A 20356-nucleotide genomic window follows, 5' to 3' on the forward strand; every position below is an offset into this window, starting at 1 on the left:
GATGTCCTAGCGACTTGTCTTCTGCATAGTTATATAATCCTAGCACACTTCTTTATGATCTGTAGACTTTTATGGGGTTGTGACCAGGTCAGTTTTTAAATGTTTGGAAATGTCATATTGAACAACATTGCAGTGGCAGTGAAGCTTGACAGGAGAATTGTATTACTATTACACTAGTTTTGGCTTAAGGGTGATGAGAAGATGAAATTTTTGATGGGTCAGTTTTAGTTGTGTATGTGATTTATTTTTTAAAATTCTAATGTTTATTATTCACAGCTTAGATATATTGACTTTCTGATTATTCTTCTGATTCTTTATCAGTCCCCTTACTGATGAATTCTCCTCCGAAAAACTACATTTTCTTCCAGACTGTTTTTGTCTGATGGTGAAGAATAAATTTTTCATTTGCAGTATAAAGTTGATCTGAGAAAAAATGTTTACCTTGGCTCTTCACTTGGCTTCTGCGAAAGAAACTTAATAAAATAATATGGGCAATTCCCATTACTAATCCTAACCATGTACAACAGAGGTCTGTACAGTAACATAGCAAAAATAAGTTCCTGTAATTTTACTTAGTCATTGCCTGTTTTAGACTAAGGAGCAGTGAGAGACATTTATAAATAATGATACCTCAGGTCACTTTTGTTAAATGTCCTCTAATATTTGGATATTTGGTATCTGCTTGTGTTATCTTTTATACAATCTTGTCTTCTTTCTTCAAGCAGTCAGAATTTCCTGTGACTGTGACAGTAGAGAGTCCTTCCTCCTCAGAAATCGAAGAGGTCGATGATTCCTCAGAAAGTGTTCAGGAAGAGCCAGAGAAAATCAGTTTTAAACAAGAAGCATTGCAGGTACAAAGTTATCACTTTAAAGCTATAGAGAAGATTATTTTTCAAGTGGAAACCTGATTGCAACACTGCATAGCTTGTGTGAGGGTTCTCTTTTCCCCTCCCATCTGCATTGTATCCCCTTGAATGGTTCCTTAAGCTTAGACCAAGGTGAATGGTGGACATTTGAACTGTAAGAAATAAAAATCAAAACATGTCGTTAGTAATATATTTTTCTTTCCTTAGAACCTTAGGATATTAGATTTAGGGAGAACCTTAGTGATCATACGATAAGGAAATTGAGTTCTGAATGAAAATAGTCAGCTGATTCAGTGCTCTTGTTTTACAGATGAGAAAATTGGCAGTTCTAGTTCAACTCTCTTTTTATAAGAGGAAAATACGACCTCATTTGAAATAAAAGTAAAGTTGAAAAAAGTTTTAATGTTGATATTCTCCTTTCCTAAAATAAAAAATATCAAGAAGCTATATTACCTAATAAACCTGATATCTAATGTCATTCCATACTTTTGTTTGTATGGACAGAAAAGAAAAATTGATTTTCATAACAAATTTTTGAACCTCAAAAATAATACATTTATTTTATTTCAACTTTAATGCAGAGCTGAAAATTTCTAGTAAATAAGGGAACACCATTTAGGGGGACCTTGTCTTTGTGCTACAAAGTCCATGTTTAATTTTAAAAAATTATTTAATATGATTTTCTTTTCATATGAAACATGAAACTTGACAGGTTTCAGAACTAATTATCCCATTATTGTAGGACTATGGAAATTACTATTTGATTTTCAAAAGGGAAAGTTAGATTTTTATTTTTTTAATTAAAATTAATGATAATATAGAGAAATTTTAAGAAAAGAACTTAGAAAATTATGAAATGTTAGAGGAGTAATCTATAGTTCATTTAGAGTTACCCCCTTTTGTTTTATAAATGAGCATCTAAAATTTGTAGCACGTAAGTGGTTTATTAGTAAGTTGCAGAATACGACAAGACCCTAGAGCATCTAACCCACGTTCCTTGTCATTTTAGATGTGTTGTGTCCATTTCCTTCACGAGTAGACCAGGAGATTGTATTTCTAAAAGCAATTATAGACACTGGGGAAGACCAAGAAGTTTAAACACTGGGACCACAGAATAGCAGATTCAGAATATGCACTGAGAGCCCTTTCAGCTCTTGTCTGTTTTGACAATACCCTAAAATGATGGCACCAAAGTGTTTAAGTATATAAGCCCACAACAATCAAGAGACTTCAACATAGTTTTGAAAGACGGAAGACAAGTGGAAGAGTGTGAAACTGAAGCAGTAGAACAGAGGAAAACCATCACCTAGAATATGCACACGGACCACCTTCAACTGAGGAGGAATCTGACCCCACCTGCAGAAGCAGCTCCGTGCTCAGATGCACGTGTAGGAGAGAGGGTGGAGTTAGTTAAAAGCGTGACTCAAATAGGGGAGCTCATTGAAGGGTTGTGTTTGGAGGCGTGGACTCCCAGCCCCGCCCTCACGCTCCTGAAATGAGATGATTTCATTTTGAAAACAGTGAAACTGGGGAGAACTAAGGCAGCTAGTGTGAGTTTTTTACACCCTAGAAATGAGTGTTTCGGGGGGATGCTATTACAGTTACTCCCAGGTTCTTCCTGCATAAGAAGCCAATCAGCTGTTGACTTCAGGGAGCTTTCTGCACTCATTCTTAAATAGAAAATAACTGTCATTTGCCTGATATTTGAGTAAAGCTTACAACATGAGAGAGGGGGAAAAAGAGTGAAAACATATCCTAGTAGGACCAGGGACAATTTAGGGAACAAAATAATTTAATAAAAACCCCTAATTAGTATCCTGAGAGAGGTTTAAAAAGAGCTAGCGGGCTTCCCTGGTGGCGCAGTGGTTGAGAGTCCGCCTGCCGATGCAGGGGACCCGGGTTCGTGCCCCGGTTTGGGAAGATCCCACATGCCCACAGCGGCTGGGCCCGTGAGCCATGGCTGCTGAGTCTGCGTGTCCGGAGCCTGTGCTTCACAACGGGAGAGGCCACAACAGTGAGAGGCCTGCATACCGCAAAAAAAAAAAAAAAAAAAAAAGAGCTAGCAACTATAAAATAAGACTGGGGGTTAATTAAAAAGAGAATGGTCAGAAAGCAAAAGAGGTCTCTTGGAAATGAAAATATGGTTGCTGAAATAAATTCAGTAGGAATTTAAAAAATTTCTCAGTATATAAAAAAGTAAGACATAATGGAAAATGTGATAGAAATATGTTAGAGAGGCTGCATCTAGGAGATCCAACATGTTACTATTAGAAACTTTAGACCCACAAAAAAAATGGAGGGAAGCTGTCAAAGGGCAAGAAAATTCCCCACAGCTGAAAGTAAACATCAGGCCTCAGATTGAAAATAGCTGCAAGATGAACAAAAATAGACTCACACCTAGACACCCTTCATTGTGAAATGTTAAAATACTGAAAAAATAAAATAGAATAAACTACTGAGAGGATACATCCATTCCAGAGAGAAAAATACTGGTCACCTAAAAAAGAAAGTTAAAATCTGACTTTATCATAGTTGTCATCAGCACCATGGATCCTGGAAGGCATTAGAAAGATACCTCCAAAGTTTTTCAGGCACATAATTTTCGCCCTAAGGTTTTGTATCCAGCCAAACTATCAGTCATAAGTGAAGGCTGAATAAGATATTTTGTACGTAATTTGAAAATTTTACCTCCTGTGCTACACCTTAAGCTATTTATAGAAATAATCCAGCAAAATGAGGGAATAAACCAAGAAGGAAGGTAATAGGGGATTCAGTGTAGAGAGCAGCTAGTTTAGATTTGAGAGGCTTCTATTGAGATTGTGTGATTGAGAGCTTAGAAACACCTTGAGACATATTGTACTTACTAGGTATTAGGCACTGTTGGAAGGGAGGAGGGAGAGGAAGAGGAGAAGGAACTTGAACTCCAGAGGAGGAAAGGCTATACTGACATAAACATGAAGCAAACTAAACTATGGTTGATTTTTAACCTACCATTGGTGAGCAAGAGAAGAATCCACTTAGACTTGACACTATAGATGTCCCCCTTTTCAGTGACACACGGGGGTAATGACCACCTATCTAATTTGTGGTCCAAACCAGAACACTTCAATAGTGTAAGGAGGCGCTCTAATGCTGTAACATCAGGACAACAGGTATAAACTGGAACAGCCCAAGGCAGCTTGGGGTATGTGGTCACCCTACACAAGGGCAGTGACACTGAAACAGTATAGAAGGAGGTATAGTCTATACACAGAGACACAATACATCTGCAGTGGGCAATATTAATTTAATTGTAATAATGGAAATACTATCTTGGTTTGCAGCTTTTATTGTCAACTTGCATGTAATAACGAATAACTAACCTAAACTATACTTAGTATGTATTAGTATTAACTTGGTATGTACTGAAATGTATTGTGTACTAGTATGTACTTAGTATATATTATGCTCTAAGTGTCTTTGCATATATTAACTCATTTAATCCTCTGAATAGCCTTATGAGGTTGGTGCTAATATCATTCCCACTTTTCAGAAAAGGAAGCTAAGACAGGGAAGGAACTTGCCCAGACTGTACCTAATTTAGGGCTGGATTGAGGCTTCGAGTTTCGGCGCTCTGCCTGTTCTCTTAAACGTTACTCCGTACTGACTCTCAAATAACGGAAGACTTAACTGCACATAGAACAGAATATAAATTTCAACTTTGACAACGTAAAAGCTAGGTTTGGAAGGTAGACAGGAGGTAGAAAAAAGGGAAGATGGTATGAATGTCCTCATTTTACAAAGCCTGACGTTGAGAGAGTTTATAGTTGATCAACAATGTAGGTTTTTAAGTATATCACTACAAGTCAAAGAGATCATGAGCAGTGGAATAACTAATGATGACATAACTTTACTGAGCAGTGTGGACATAGGAAAGAGTGCAAAGGAACTAAACCCTTACTTAGTAAATTAGAAAGTTAACAGACAATGCCTCAAATTTAGTGAGAATATAGTTATGTAAGAGTATTACTTGGAAATGGAGAAGAATTCAAAATAACAATAGTTGGACTTCCCTGGTGGCGCAGTGGTTAAGAATCCACCTGCCAATGCAGGGGACATGGGTTTGAGCCCTGGTCCGGGAAGATCCCACATGCTGCAGAGCAGCGAAGCCCGTGTGCCACAACTACGGAGCCTGCGAGCCACACCTACTGAAGCCTGTGCGCCTAGAGCCTGTGCTCCACAACAAGAGAAGCCACCGCAATGAGAAGCCCACGCACCGCAACGAAGAGTAGCCCCTGCTCACCGCAACTAGAGAAAGCCTGCAGACAGCAATGAAGACCCAACACAGCCAAAAATAAATAAATAATAATTTAAAAATTTAAAAATAACAATAGTTGACTTAAACCTCATAAAAAAAGGAAATCCAAACAGCCAGTAAACACGGAAAAGCGTATGACTTCATTAAGTAATAAGGGAAAAGTGAGTCAAAACCAGTGAAACTACATGCCAATCAGATTGACAAATACATAAATAAAGTGTGGTAGTATCAGGTATTGTAGACCTGGAGTACTATGGGAATCTTCTACCCTGCTTATACTGGAGTATAAATCAACACAACTACTTTGGAAAGCATTTAGCACTCTCCACCAACTGAAGGTATATAAATAACCCCGTGACCCAGCAGCCCTCACCCCCGCCCTGTATAAATGCACCAGGATAACCGGTACAGCAGGATTCGTGTGCATTATTTGCATTAGCACAAACTGAAAACAATACAAATGTCTATTAAGAGTCAAAAATTAAATAAGGGCTTCCCTGGTGGCGCAGTGGTTGAGGGTCCGCCTGCCGATGCAGGGGACACGGGTTCGTGCCCTGGTCTGGGAAGATCCCACATGCCGCGGAGCGGCTGGGCCCGTGAGCCATGGCCACTGAGCCTGCGCGTCCGGAGCCTGTGCTCCGCAACGGGAGAGGCCACAACAGTGAGAGGCCCGCATACCACAAAAAAAAAAAGGAAAAAAAAAAAATTAAATAAATTATGTGTATTCATACAGTGAGAAAACTATCAAGCAATAAAATTGAATGAACTAGAGCTACAGGCAGCAATGTGGATGAATTTTTAAACCAATGTTGAGTGAAAGAAATAAGATAGAAAAGACTTCCTATACTATGATCCTCTACATAAAGTTAGATGTTGACAAAACTAAACTATTTTGTTAGGGATGCATGCAGGTTAAAGGAAGTGATTGTCAAGAAGTGAGGATGGTGTTTAACTGGGAAGAGGGAAGGAGCTTGTGATGAGAAAAGGGTATGGGGGGTTTTTGAGATGCTGACAAGTGTCAATACTTTGAGATTTGAGTAGTGGTTATGTAAGGATTATCTTTTTATTTGTCACATTGACAGTTTTTTCCTGTGCGCTTCTCAGTACGCATATCGTATTTTACAGTTAAAAATCTGTTTAAAGAATCGGTCGCTTGAGTGCTGGATGTGGGAGTGGGATGAGACCATTTCATTTTAAGCCTTTCACTACTGTTTGCATTCGCATGTTCATTCATTCAGCATTAATTGAACATATTCTATGTACCAAGCACTCTTCTAATTTTATATGTGTTTTAATTCATGTAATCCTCACGAGAGCTCTGTGATATGGGAGCTTATCTCCATTTTATAGATGAGGAAGTTGAGACCTAGAGTTACAGAATTTGTCCAAGGTTATATAGCTAATGGGTAGGGCCAGGCCCGTTTGCCTCAGAGAATCTGAATTTTTTAAATATAATCTAAAAGAGAATTTAATTACTAATTATAAGCAAAAAAATTGTACATTAAAGAAGATGACAAGTTTTCATCTATCCAGTTAGAAAAAAACATACAGTCTATCTTTCACACACATACATCTTGTATTGGCAGGGATTTTCCTTATTAAGCAATAATTTATTGACCGTCTACTTTGTGCTAGGCACAGGTGCTGGGGATAAACACTTAATAAAATACACTCCTTTCTTCAAATAACTTGCACTCTAAGTGAGGAGGTAAGCCAACAGTTATAGTAGAGGTTATATACCAAGTGATACATCACTGATGGCAGTATAAAATCTTAGAAATCTTTTGGAAAGAAGTTTGGAGATAGGTACCTCAGAGCCTTAAAAATGTTCATTTGCTTTGATCTCAAACTCATTTTTATGGATTTATTGCAAGAACGTCATTCTCAATATGGAACAAAGCCTTCATGCATAAAAACGGTTATTTTGTCTTATAATATTGAAAAGTTGGAGAGAATTTAAATGTGTAAAATGGTTAACCAGTAAACCCACTCAGTGGAATATTTTGTAGCCCACAAAAAAAATCAAGGTTATGAATCCCCTGATTATATGAGAAATGATTTATTTCAATGTTAAATGGAAAAAAGTTGAACATAGAATTTAATATGCAATATGATGGGAGCTTTGTCCCAGAAAAATCACCCTAGCCGGTGTACAGAAGGGAGGAAGGAGAGCAGATGACAGGAAGGAAAATTATTCCAAAGCCTTATCATTAGTCTTACTTAAGTAATAGAATATCAAGCAATTTTACTTTGTAACTTTTTTGGTTCCATATTTCCATGTAAGGGACATGAATTATGAATACTTTGTAGGAGGAGGGTACACTTTTTCACAAAAATTTAACACTGTGTTCTAATTCCCTCCACTAGAGGGAGAAACTATTTCATGTAATTGCACTTTGATGTGCTATTTAGAACCAGTCAGGAATTTTTAGTCTACTTTCCTCTGACTGTGGTGAGGTTTTTTTGTTTGTTTGCTTATTTGTTTAGAATTTCTTTGAAATCAGTTTCAGAAAATTTATTAAACCATTATATTAAAAGCAGAGGAATTTTGCAATTTTTTTTCCCTTTTTCGCCATTGAAAACTTGGCTGGCTTTAGTAATGAAACATTAAAGAATTTGAAGTTATTGGACTGTCAATTTTTTAAATATGTTCTAAATATAAAAATATATGGGGCTTCCCTGGTGGCGCAGTGGTTAAGAGTCCGCCTGCCGATGCAGGGGACACGGGTTCGTGCCCCGGTCCGGGAAGATCCCACATGCCGCGGAGCGGCTGGGCCCGTGAGCCATGGCCACTGAGCCTGCGCGTCCGGAGCCTGTGCTCCGCAACGGGAGAGGCCACAACAGTGAGAGGCCCGCGTACCGCAAAGAAAAAAAAAAAAAAAAAAAAATATATGTTCATTGAGCAAATTTTTGAAAACAATGAACAACTTATTGAGGGAAATAAAAGCCACCTCTGCATGTACACACACCTAATCTGCTCTTTTGTCTTAAAAAAGTATCAAAAATATTTTGTCATGTCACTAAATACTCCTCTGCATCAGAGAATTTGGTTAAGCTTATGCACCATCTCCCAGGAAAAGCGCACAGATACATTTTGAATGTGGAACTCCTGAAGCCCATTCATTAACTCTGGTTGAGACCTCTTGTCATTCTTTTCTTAGTGCCTTCATAGCGCATTCCTTCAGACGGTGAGCTATTTTTATTTAAACCAATCCCAATTTGGAGGCTCTTAGCTTTCTTCTAGGGTTTGGTTATAAACAATCTTATGACATCATGTTGGTACATAAATCTTTGCCCACATCTTTGATTTCCTTAGGGTAAACTCCTGATGTAGGATTGTTGTTAGGTACCAAAAGCTACTCTCCAGAAACTGATACCAGTTCCTCTCCCAATGATGGCATATAATAGAGTTCCTCATTCTTTAAGTGATTGTTCAAAGCAGTTAAAATGTATAAATATACCGTACTGTTTTCATAAGTACAGGTATTCTGATTGTTTATCGCTGCATAAGAAACCACCCCGAAACAGTGGCCTAAAACAATGACAGTCATTTATTTTGTTCATGAACCTGGAGGTTGAGTAGAATATTAATTCTTTTACTACACTCCTACTGACTGCAAACAGTACCTATTTGACTAGCTCACAGTTCCGTAGGTCAGAAGTCCAGGCACAGCGTGACTGGGTTTCCTGCTCAGATACTCACGGGAACATGTGGGTTCCTTCCTGAGAGTGTTAAAGCACGTGAAATTTAATTATAAGACATTGAGCCCCAAACAATGGATGTTCACCATAGTTTGTGTGGGTCACAGAGCTGAAATCAAGATGTCAGTCTGGCTGTGTTAGCATCCAGAGGCTCTGGGAAAGAATGCCTCCAAGCTTCTTCGGCTTGTTGGCATAATTCAGATTCTGCAGTTGCAGGACAGAGGTCCCCATTTCCTTGCTGGCTGTCAGTCGGGGGACAGTCTCAGCTCCTAGAGGCCTCTCGCTTGCCTTCCCTGCTGCAACATTGGACTTCTTCAGAGCCGGCAATGGAGAGTCTCCCTCTTGTCCCTTTTGTACTTCAATTTAGGAAGAGTTCAGGTCCTCTTTTGTTTTTTTTTTTTCGGTACGCAGGCCTCTCACTGTTGCGGCCTCTCCCGTTGCGGAGCACAGGCTCCGGACGCCCAGGCTCAGCAGCCATGGCTCACGGGCCTAGCCGCTCCGCGGCATGTGGGATCTTCCCGGACGAGGGCACGAACCTGTGTGCCCTGCATCGGCAGGTGGACTCTCTCAACCACTGCGCCAGCAGGGAAGCCCTCAGGTCCTTTTTATGGAGTGCCTGATTAGGTCACATCCACCTAGAATAACCTCCCTATCTTAAAAAATCAACTTATTTTGAACCTTAGTTACATCTGCAAAATCCCTTCACCCCAGCACCTAGATTTAGGGTTTGATTGGTTGATTGGAAGGTTTGTGTACTTCAGTAAGTAGGAGTCTTAGGGACTCTTACAGAATTCTGCCTATTGCAAGCAGTGTCCCCACTTCAAGGACCTAAGTGTCTTAGTTCTTAAAATTCATAAGAGAGTTTATCAGTGTTCATTTTATTTTATTGACCTTGGTGATGGGAAGACTACTACCTCCGTGAACGGGAATGGCACCGAGCTTCCTGAGTTCCCAGTGTGGCTCTGCTACTTAGTGGTGTGACCTTGGCTGTTACCCTACTTCTCTGCCTCTGTTTTCCTCATCTGTAAAATAACATGGAGTTAGTGATCATTCTTTTCTCGTAGGGTTTTATTGTTTTTTATATATATATAAATTTATTTTATTTATTTATTTTTGGCTGTGCTGGGTCTTCATGGCTGCTTGAGGGCTTTCTCCAGTTGCATTGAGCGGGGGCTACTCTTTGTTGCAGTGCACAGGCTTCTCACTGCGGTGTCTTCTCTCTTTGCGGAGCACGGGCTCTAGGCACACGGGCTCAGTAGTTGTGGCACATGGGCTCTAGAGCGTAGGCTCAGTAGTCATGGCACACGGGCTTAGTTGCTCCGCGGCATGTGGGATCTTCCCAGACCAGGGCTCGATCCCTTGTCCCCTGCACTGGCAGGCGGATTCTTAACCACCGCGCCACCAGGGAAGCCCCCCTTAGGGTTTTGATGATTAGATTATTTAATGCCCAGAGAACTCCAGGAACAGTGCTTGACTGTAAATTGCTTTAAAAGTGATTACTTTAAAAAAAAATGCTTTTGAATCTGCAATTATGCAATTCAGTTATGTTAAGCATGTTCATTAATAGGACTTCCTGCTATAAAGAGACCCACAAATAAAAATAGAATTTTTCTTTCTTGGTCTTAACTTTTTATTTCTGACTTACTATGTTATACGCATATGGCTTTTATGGTGGGCTGCCACAAATTTATGTTGGAAAGAGTGGAATTTAAATAAATCTTTACTACGCTAATTTGATAGATTTTGATAATTCATTTCACTAGCATGGTATGATATTACCAGTAGCAGACTAAAATCTGAGTTCACTTCTGGCTCTGCCCCTAAATCCTGATGAGACCTATAGCTGGAAAGGCTTTTGGATATTATACTGTGAATTATCATAATATTGACTCTGTTTGTTTAGGAAAAACTGGAGGAGTGCCTAAAGCAGTTAAAGGAGGAAAGAGTAATAAGACTGAAGGCTGATAAACGAGTCAGTGAGGTAAACAAGTTTCTTCTTATACTTTTGAGAGTGTTTTGGTTTTATTTTGATTAGATTTTAAGCCATATACACATAGTTTGTATGTAATATGTTGTAATATGTATATAAAACTGTAATATGTTGCAAATTGGTTGTATCATATGGACTTTTGCATTTACTGGTATTTAGTGATCATATGATCTATATTCCAGAAAGCATATTTTTAAAAATGTGAAAATTTGGTTTTGTGTGTGTGTGTGTGTGTGTGCGCTTTTTTTTTGTTGTTGTATGCGGGCCTCTCACTGTTGTGGCCTCTCCCGTTGCAGAGCACAGGCTCTGGACGCGCAGGCTCAGCGGCCATGGCTCACGGGCCTAGCCATTCCGCAGCATGTGGGATCTTCCCAGACCGGGGCACGAACCCGCATCCCCTGCATCAGCAGGCGGACTCTCAACCACTGTGCCACCAGGGAAGCCCGTGTGTGTGCTTTTATATGACATTAGCTTATTTTCTGTTCATGATTCTTTGATTCAAGAAAGCACTTTTTGTGCATATACTGTATATACAGTAACATAAAAGACATGATGAGACTCTTCTGGCAATGAATTAGGAAAGGGAATCATTTAAATAAATTTAAGATATTGGAAAACTTCTAAGAATGCAATGAAAGATAAAAATATATACTATGATAATTACATTAGGTAATGTACATGAAAGCAGGGCATAATCTAAAAAGTTCTATCTAAATATAATTTATCACAGGGTGAGTGTAGGGAGGAATTTTTTTTTTTTTTGCGGTACGCGGGCCTCTCACTGTTGTGGCCTCTCCCGTTGCGGAGCACAGGCTCTGGACGCGCAGGCTCAGCGGCCATGGCTCACGGGTCCAGCCGCTCCGCGGCATATGGGATCTTTCCGGACCGGGGCACGAACCCGTGTCCCCTGCATTGGCAGGCGGACTCTTAACCACTGCGCCACCAGGGAAGCCCGGGAGGAATTTTTGAAAGTGCATCCATTGGATTGGCGGACACTCATTCAATAAATGTTGAGCACCTGCTTATATAAGGCAAAAGGGGCATCATGAACATAACGGTCTTTCTGAGAAATACTAGACTTGAGCTTACAGGGGCTTTTAAGTGCATAGATGATGAGCGGAAGGGGAAGAGTGCATGGGGTTGAATATTTTTAAGAAGCCAAAGAAAATATTGGTGATCCTACATTTAATAAATTGGGTTGGGTATGATTTAGGCCTTTAAACGTAAGCATTAGATATTTTGCTCACTAAAGTTAATTCTTAACATTCAGCAGAGTTGTAATATGTTTTGTCCAAATCAGATTCTATATTTCATTTTCTAATTTAAGGGAAACTTAAAGCAGGTAATTTTCTAATGTGGAATGAGGCTCCAATATGATTTTAACCAGTTAGAAATGTGATCTTTTGTGAAAGATCATTAATAAAATGATAACTTTGGTTTATTTATATACCACCTAAGTGTTATATAGGAAAGTTTGTTGGGTGCCTGTGGGTTTTGATTATTATGTGATGTGGTCTCTGTCTTTACTGGTGGAGAGTTAGGTTAGTTACAAATTAATTACATTTTGAGTGTTTTAGTTTTGTTCCTTGAAACTAGACAAGGCTACTTTTGATGACAATGAGAAAAAATCATGTCAGACATTTTCAGTTTTCTTTTATAGCTGGAACATGAAAACGCCCAGTTAAGAAATATAAATTTCTCTTTGTCTGAAGCCCTTCATGCACACTCATTGACAAGCATGATCCTGGATGATGAAGGTGTTTTGGGCAGCATTGAGAATTCTTTTCAGAAGTTCCACGCTTTCTTGGATCTCCTTAAAGATGCTGGGTTAGTTCATTTCTCTTCATGGCGTTCTTCTCTTTGTGACTATAATGGAAGTTTTCTGAGGAACTGGAGCAGTTCCTCACTTCCATGGGCATATTTAGTGTAATTATAGGTAATATAGTTGACTTTTTTAAATGAGGAATTAAATTTTTTTAAGAACTGCAAATAGGGGAGCCTGCTTTGTTAGAGTGGGGAGCCCATTATAGAAGAGTAACCTGTAGACAGAGTAATTAGTAGGTATAGTTTTTTGTAAAGACTAAATTGAAGGCAATTTTCAGTGAAAGTATTCGGGACTGCATAAGAATTTTCCTGTCTTTCACTTATTTGCTTGTTTGATAAGTTTAAATTAAAGTTATTTTTGTCTTAGACATAAAAATTACTGTTAATCTGCAGAGAAGATATAGGTCGGTGGTTCTCAACTGGGAGCAATTTTGCTGAAAGAGGGAAGTGGAGATTGATAGTTGATGGAGTAGTGTTTTGTCAGTGAATGAATTGGTGTTGGGAAGGAAGGAACAAACACATTCTTGGAAACTGGAGGAAAGGTGGTAAAGAGGTGTGGGAATGGAGGTGTGACAGGCAGTGGACGAGGTGCGTGGTAGATGTTGAAGCTGCTAGTGAGACAGTGTTTAAAATGGAGGGGTAATAGGTAAGGAGATGGGATGTGTCCTAGAGGGTGAATCTGGAAAGGGCTGAGAATTTGGGGGAGAGGCTTGTAATCTGGAGTAGGATGTTGACTTTTACTATTTTAGAAGTATTTCATGATTGTAGGTCTGGGGAAATCTAAACTGCTCTTATGCGATTTTAATAACCTTTGTCTTTTCTCCTTTCCTCCTCTGGTCCAGGCTTGGGCAGCTGGCCACAATGGCTGGTATAGATCAGTCAGATTTTCATTTACTAGGTCGTCCCCAGATGAATTCTACTGTTAGTAGTCCACCTAAAGAAGAAAAGAAGGCACTTGAAGAAGAAAAATCAGAATCAAAACAGGGTGCCCCAGGACAAATGCAAAATATCCAAGTAAGTGGACAGAACAGCACTTAATGATTCTAAGAGTGATTAGCAAAAAGGAAATAACCAGGTCAGGGAGAAAACAATAATGATCAGTCTCTAATAGTTCACATGCTCGGGAACTAGAAGACTCTGGAATCCTTTCCAAATCTGAGATTAGTAGTAAATGTGTGCCCATTTCATGATACTGTATTGTTGTAAATAAGAAAACTGGAAGTTCTTTAGAAAATTTATGAGTTAAAGCGAACTATCCTTAATGAAGAAAGGAAACATTAGAGAACATATTCCAAATTGTATAAATGTCTATTCTATTCATATTTTATCTAGGTTTCTATTTGTATGCAATCAGCTTACAATGAAGGAACGCTAATGAAGGTACATGTACTGATATAGATAATTTTTAAAATAAGTAATCCAGACATAGCTAATAGGTAATGTATTATGGTGACTCCCCTGGTCATGGGAATGGGAGGGGAAACCTGTCATCTCTTCCTCCAGCCTCACTTGGAGCCCCCTTCTCCCACCTCAGCCAATCTCAAACTGGTCTTGGGAACTGAAAGCTTGAGAACACAGTCTGGTCACAAGCTATATACTATTTACATGTGCCTGGAGGACAGAAAAGAAATTAATTTTTTTACAGAGTAGGGTTTATTTTTAGTGAGGGACAGGAAATGGGTAATAACTACCCCAATCACCAAAGTCTGAAAATATAGCGGACATAGCCTTGGATATAGCTAGGTTAAGTTGAGAATCACTTGGCAAGATATAATTAGAGAGAAACTGGCTCTGAAATCTTCTGAATAATCAATTGACTGTCCTAATAATAATATCGCAGAGTAACATTGAAGTTTTGAACTCTACTTTTTAATGGTTGGCTTTGTGCATCACTGAATTTTTGTCTTGTCTTTTGTTTTTCCTTCCAGTTTCAGAAAATTACAGGTGATGCTAAGATTCCTTTGTCTCTCGACTCCTTCCAGGTCCCAGTCTCTACTCAGGAGGCCTTAGAAACTTCCAAAGATAACCTGGGGTTCCCAGTCACAGAGCAGCGGCAGGAGTCTTTTGAAGATTTCATTGCTAGAACATGTCCTCCTTCAGCAGATGTCATTTCTGGAACTGGAAGTCAAAGAAAAGAAGAGGAGTTATCTATAAATAGCAGGTCTTCTTCAGAGAAAATGACCAAAGCAGGTGAATATACCAAAAAATACTCTGCTAAGAAACAACCTGGGAAGGACCTGCATTCCTGCTCCGACTCACCTGTAAAGCAGAAAAACAAAGAAATTGGGCAAAATAATTCTTTGGTTAATAAAACAATTAAAAGTGAGTCTTCGAAAAAACCCATTTCTGTTAAGAAAGAGAGTAGAATAGTGACTGTTTCATCAAAGACAACTAAAAGTAAACTCAGTCTACTAGAACATTCTGAAAATGATACTCTTGGATCTGATTTTGAATTTCAAGAAAGCATCCATACTCTATCACGCCTAACATAAGTCTAAATCTTTTAAAATTATGTTTTTGCCTTCAAATTTTAATAAATTACTTATGTTTTTAGTATAGCATATGGTGTTTTAAAATACTTGACTGGAAGCCATTAGAGAAAGATTTATCTATACTTTTTTATTATAATGAAAGTCTGGGTGTATTTTTCCTTGTGACAGTTTGCACCATTCTTCAGCTAGTGTTTACTGAGGGCTTCATATGTACAGTACTTTTCTGGGTGCTATTGCTTTCAGCAGTGAACAAAAAAGAGCCTTTACTCTCCTGGAACTAACACTCTGGTGGGAGAAAACATAAACAACAAAGCAGGGTAAGGGGTAAAAAGAGATGGGAATAATAAATGGAATAATTTTACCATTTGGTTAACTGTCAGACTATTATAAATCGTATGGCCAGAAGCCATTGACATATTTTAATTCACAATAACTAGAGAGCATCAAACAATTTACCAAGGCACTTAACCGTGTTTATGGATTACAGCAACGCTCTGAGGTAGGGAACTGTTACCATCCCCATTTACAGGTGAGGAGACTGAGGAGACATTATGTGAGTTGCCCAGAATTACACAGCTGTAAGTGGGAAGCTGGGATGTGACCAGAACCCATGCTCTTCTTTTTTTAATGTATGGACTTTATTATGTTTCATTTGTTTCTGATTTATGTGATTTTTTTTTAAAGATTTTTTTTGATGTCGACCATTTTTAAAGTCTTTATTGAATTTGTTACAGTATTGCTTCTGTTTTATGTTTTGGTTTTTTTGGCCGCGCGGCATGTGGGATCTTAGCTCCCTGACCAGGGATTGAACCCTCACCCCCTGCATTGGAAGGCGAAGTCTTAACCACTGGACCACCAGGGAAGTCCCCCTTATGTGATTATTTTTATGGCAATTTTTAAAAATTTTATTTTTTATTGACGTATAGTTGAATTACAGTGTTGTGTTAATTACTGCTGTACAGGAAAGTGACTCAGTTATACACTTATATACATTCTTTTTCATATTCTTTTCCATTACGGTTTATCACAAGATATTGAATATAGTTCCCTGTGCTATACAGTAGGGCCTTTTTGGGTTTTTTTTAATATATCCACTTTTTTTTTTTTTTTTAAATGTTGGGGTTAGGAGTTTATTAATTTATTTAATTTATTTTTGCTGTGTTGGGTCTTCGTTTCTGTGCAAGGGCTTTCTCCAGTTGTGGCAAGCGGGGGCCACTCTTCATCACGGTGCACGGGCCTCTCACCATCGCGGCCTCTCTTGTTGCGGAGCACAGGCTCCAGATGCGCAGGCTCAGTAGTTGTGGCTCACGGGCCTAGTTGCTCCACGGCATGTGGGATCCTCCCAGACCAGGGCTCGAACCCATGTCCCCTGCATTAGCAGGCAGACTCTCAACCACTGCGCCACCTGGGAAGCCCTAATATATCCACTTTTTAAAAAATAAATGTATTTATTTATTTTTCATTTTTGGCTGCATTGGGTCTTCGTTGCTGCATGCGGGCTTTCTCTAGTTGCGGTGAGCGGGGCCTACTCTTCGTTGCAGTGCACAGGCTTCTCATTGCCGTGGCTTCTATAGTTGTGGAGCACGGGCTCTAGGTGCATGGACTTCAGTAGTTGTGGCACGCAGGCTTCAGTAGTGACTCACGGACTCTAGAGCACAGGCTCTGTAGTTGTGGCACACGGGCTTAGTTGCTCCATGGCATGTGGGGTCTTCCTGGACCAGGGCTCGAACCTGTGTCCCCTGTATTGGCAGGCGTATTCTTAACCACTGCACCACCAGGGAAGGCCCATGTAGAACCTTTTTGTTTATCCATCCTGTATATACACCGGTTTGCATGTGCTGATCCCAAACTCCCAATCCAACCCTCTCCTACCCCCTCCCCCTTGGCAACCACCAGTCTATTCTCTATGTCCCTGGTTCTGTTTCTGTTTCACAGATAGGCAGAACCCAGGCTCTTAATTACTTTGTTATCCTGTTTCCTTGTTAAGAGAGGAACGGTTTAAGGAAGGCACCGAGAGAGAAGCCAGTGAGCACTAGAAGTGCAAAACAGTGGGGCTGTCAGAAAGCACACCTGTCTCCTTCCCCCATCGTGAGCAGAATTTTTAAACGGCAGAGTATGTAAGAGCATGTGATGACACATCTCTGGATTAAATTATGTCTCCCTGGTAAACATGCACAGATAAGTCTTTAGTTCAGCCAGACTGAAAGGTGAGATCAGAGAAAAGCTGGATTGTCAGATTTCTTCTAGAAGGTCCTGCCTGATTGTTACTAAGAGGGCTACTACAGTTCAGTTCATTAGTCATGGATTGAGTGTTAGAGGAGTGAAACAATGACCAAGGTGTAGTGTTGGCCCTTTAGCAGTGGAGTGAGAGGGGAAGACGCACAGCAGATGTCTTATCCTGCACGTGACATGCTATGATGGGCATATTCAGGGCGTTTGATCAGTGTTTGTGGAAGAAGAGGGGGAGCTGTGACGCAAAGAAAAGTCATCGAAAGAGGCAGTCCCTAAGCTAAGTCTTAAAGGACTTGTGAAAAACTGGTGAGTCAGCCAGTGAAGGGAAAGGACACTCAAGGCAAAGAGGACAGCGGAAGTCCAGAGCCGTGAGTGTGCGAGGGGTGTGTTATGGAGCCACAGGCACAGGCTCTGGAGGATCAGTGCAGTGTCACCAGGCAGTGGCAAATGCCCCTAAAGGAGGCAGCAAGGAGGAGAGCGGGTCTTAAGCACCCATGTACGTGGAGCTGGTTTCCTCAGAAAGTAGCTAAGAATGGAAAGGACAAGTTCAGGTGGCATTTTAGACCACTGACGTCAGTATGGATGAGGAATTTGAAGAAGCCTAGAGATAATTATGCCCCACTCTTCTGAGGAGCAGTGTTTTCTATTTTCGAGTGGGACTTTCACGCTGCCACCTCCTCTCCTGTCCCTACTGAGAGGTTTATAGGCCGGCAGAAGGGAGAACCTGGCTTAAGTAAAGTTAATCAGGTTTCTTTACGGTACAGCTCCTCGGGGCTGCTGTAGGCTAGTGTTCATTCTGGATCGTCACAGCAGGCGTATGGTACACAGCCATCCTCAAATATATTTGATTGTAGAGTCCTTTTTTAATAGAAGTGTCTAACAACTGGTTCCACCAAACAGCAATTTGGTAACTTCTAGACCAGGTAAGAGCAAGAAGAAAGGGGTCTGAAATAAGGTATAGATGAGGGAAGAAATAAGTTCTAATTCTATTTAGAAAATTACAAGCAAGACTTGGTCTTGGGAAGTAAGGAAGAAGTAGGAGGCGGAGGCTGGACCCCCATCTGTGTGACTAAGGTTGGGTGGTGGTATCATTGAGTTTGGAAATAGGGAATAAAGAACTGAATTGGGGAAAAGACTTTACTTCTGGACATGTTGAATTTTAAAGCACCTGTAGAATTCAGGAGATAAACTGGTAGATAACTGGATATGCATGTGAAGACATGGAAAGATAAAAATTTGAATGTCATCAGCACATATAAGCAGTCATTAAAATCATGAAACTGGATGAGATTTCAGAGAATTGTGGGTACTGTCAAAGTTTAGGTAATAAGCAGAGAAAGAATTCTGGGAAGGAGAGAGGTGATAGAGTTTCAAGAAGGAGGAAGTAGATGACAGTGTCATACTTCAGAGACTGTAAGTGTCCATTGGATTTGGACAGTTAGGTCCCCAGTGACCTTAGAGCAGTTCAGTGAAGTGGTGAACAAGAAAGCCAGATTGCAATAAATTGAGGGTGTAGGGCTGCCAGTGGGGCCCAGGCGGGGCTAGTGAAGACAGTGGGAATAGGCTACTCTGAAGGAGTTTGGATGAAAAGAGAAAATAATTAGCAAAAAAGAATTTTTTAGAATGAGAAGGACTTATATTTTATATGTTGAAACGAAGGAACCGATAAAGAAGATCCTGAAGATGTAGATAAGTAACTTAGAGAATTGGGGAAACATGGAAATATGGATAAGAAAAAAACCTTGGGCTTCCCTGGTGGCGCAGTGGTTGAGAGTCCACCTGCCGATGCAGGGGACACGGGTTCGTGCCCCGGTCTGGGAAGATCCCACATGCCGCGGAGCGGCTGGGCCCGTGAGCCATGGCCGCTGAGCCTGCGCGTCCGGAGCCTGTGCTCCGCAACGGGAGAGGCCACAACAGTGAGAGGCCCGCGTACCGCAAAAAAAAAAAAAAAAAAAAGAAAAAAAAAGAAAAAAACCTTGCACAGTATATAAAAAGCACTTATATCCTTCGAGTTGGATGGATACTGGTAAGTTTGGGAGGAAATAGAGGTATGAAGAGATAGAAGTTAAATGACTTTATACTGATAGCCTCAGTTTTCTTTGACACAGATTTTTCAGAGACATATACACATACATAATTATAGTTTTAAAATTCTTTCATATTTACATGTTTTATTGATCATTTGAAGTGATTCCATTAAAAATTATAAATATGGATACTTTGCTGCTTAATATGTACAGTTTCAGTACTTCGTTAAACTTTCGATACTCAACCTAAAGCAATGTCACTTAATTGGAATTAAATATTTTCATTTGGGTTAGAGTTTATGAGCATGTACCTTTACTGAGAAATTACTGTGTACCTTTGCTGAGTGTTTACCAGAGCATATGCAATCTATGCAAACAGGAATTCTGTTTTTTTTTTTAAACAGTGTCAGATGTGATACAGTAGCAAAGAGCTCGTCATCTTGCCCTAAATATGCCATAATTACTTTTGGTCAAAAATTACTGTTGTATGCATTCCCAATACTATGGCCAGGAATCAGTCTAATTTCAAGTGGATATTTACAAAATAATCCCTAATCTCAAAATAGTAACACTTGATTTTCAGAAGATCAGCAAGATGGTTAATTTTTTAGAAGATCCTGATTATAAACTACATACGAGAACTTATGGTTTAACATGGATCACTGAACACATTCTTTTACTCTTCCAGAGTCCCATTGAAATGACTGGAGAAATATTAAAACAAAAATAAATTAATAGCAGAGTTGGAAAACCAGAAAATGAACAATGTGGACTTCCTAGAAGATAAAGAGCAGATTATTGAAAGATGAGTTAATTGAAGAGTGGAACAGCTAAGCCATTCCAATCACCTCTTTGTGGAGTACCTAATTATGGAGTTTGCCACCAGGCTCAGGCTAAGAAAGCAGCTCTCTGAAGTGGGGGTCCTG

The 20356-nt window shown here is 39.8% G+C and overlaps 1 protein-coding gene across 1 annotated transcript in view; it reads left to right on the plus strand.

Annotated features, from left to right (window-relative positions):
• CEP78 (centrosomal protein 78) overlaps positions 1–20356 on the plus strand; it is a 68941-nt gene that overhangs the window by 17205 nt on the left and 31380 nt on the right. The window contains exons 11-16 of the mRNA XM_065879900.1: positions 723–851; positions 10769–10846; positions 12516–12682; positions 13522–13693; positions 14012–14059; positions 14608–14940. Coding sequence (XP_065735972.1) covers positions 723–851; positions 10769–10846; positions 12516–12682; positions 13522–13693; positions 14012–14059; positions 14608–14940 — 927 coding nt within the window. The remainder of the gene's footprint in view (positions 1–722; positions 852–10768; positions 10847–12515; positions 12683–13521; positions 13694–14011; positions 14060–14607; positions 14941–20356) is intronic.

The sequence above is a fragment of the Phocoena phocoena genome, chromosome 6, assembly GCF_963924675.1.
Source record: "Phocoena phocoena chromosome 6, mPhoPho1.1, whole genome shotgun sequence".
NCBI lineage: Eukaryota > Metazoa > Chordata > Mammalia > Artiodactyla > Phocoenidae > Phocoena > Phocoena phocoena.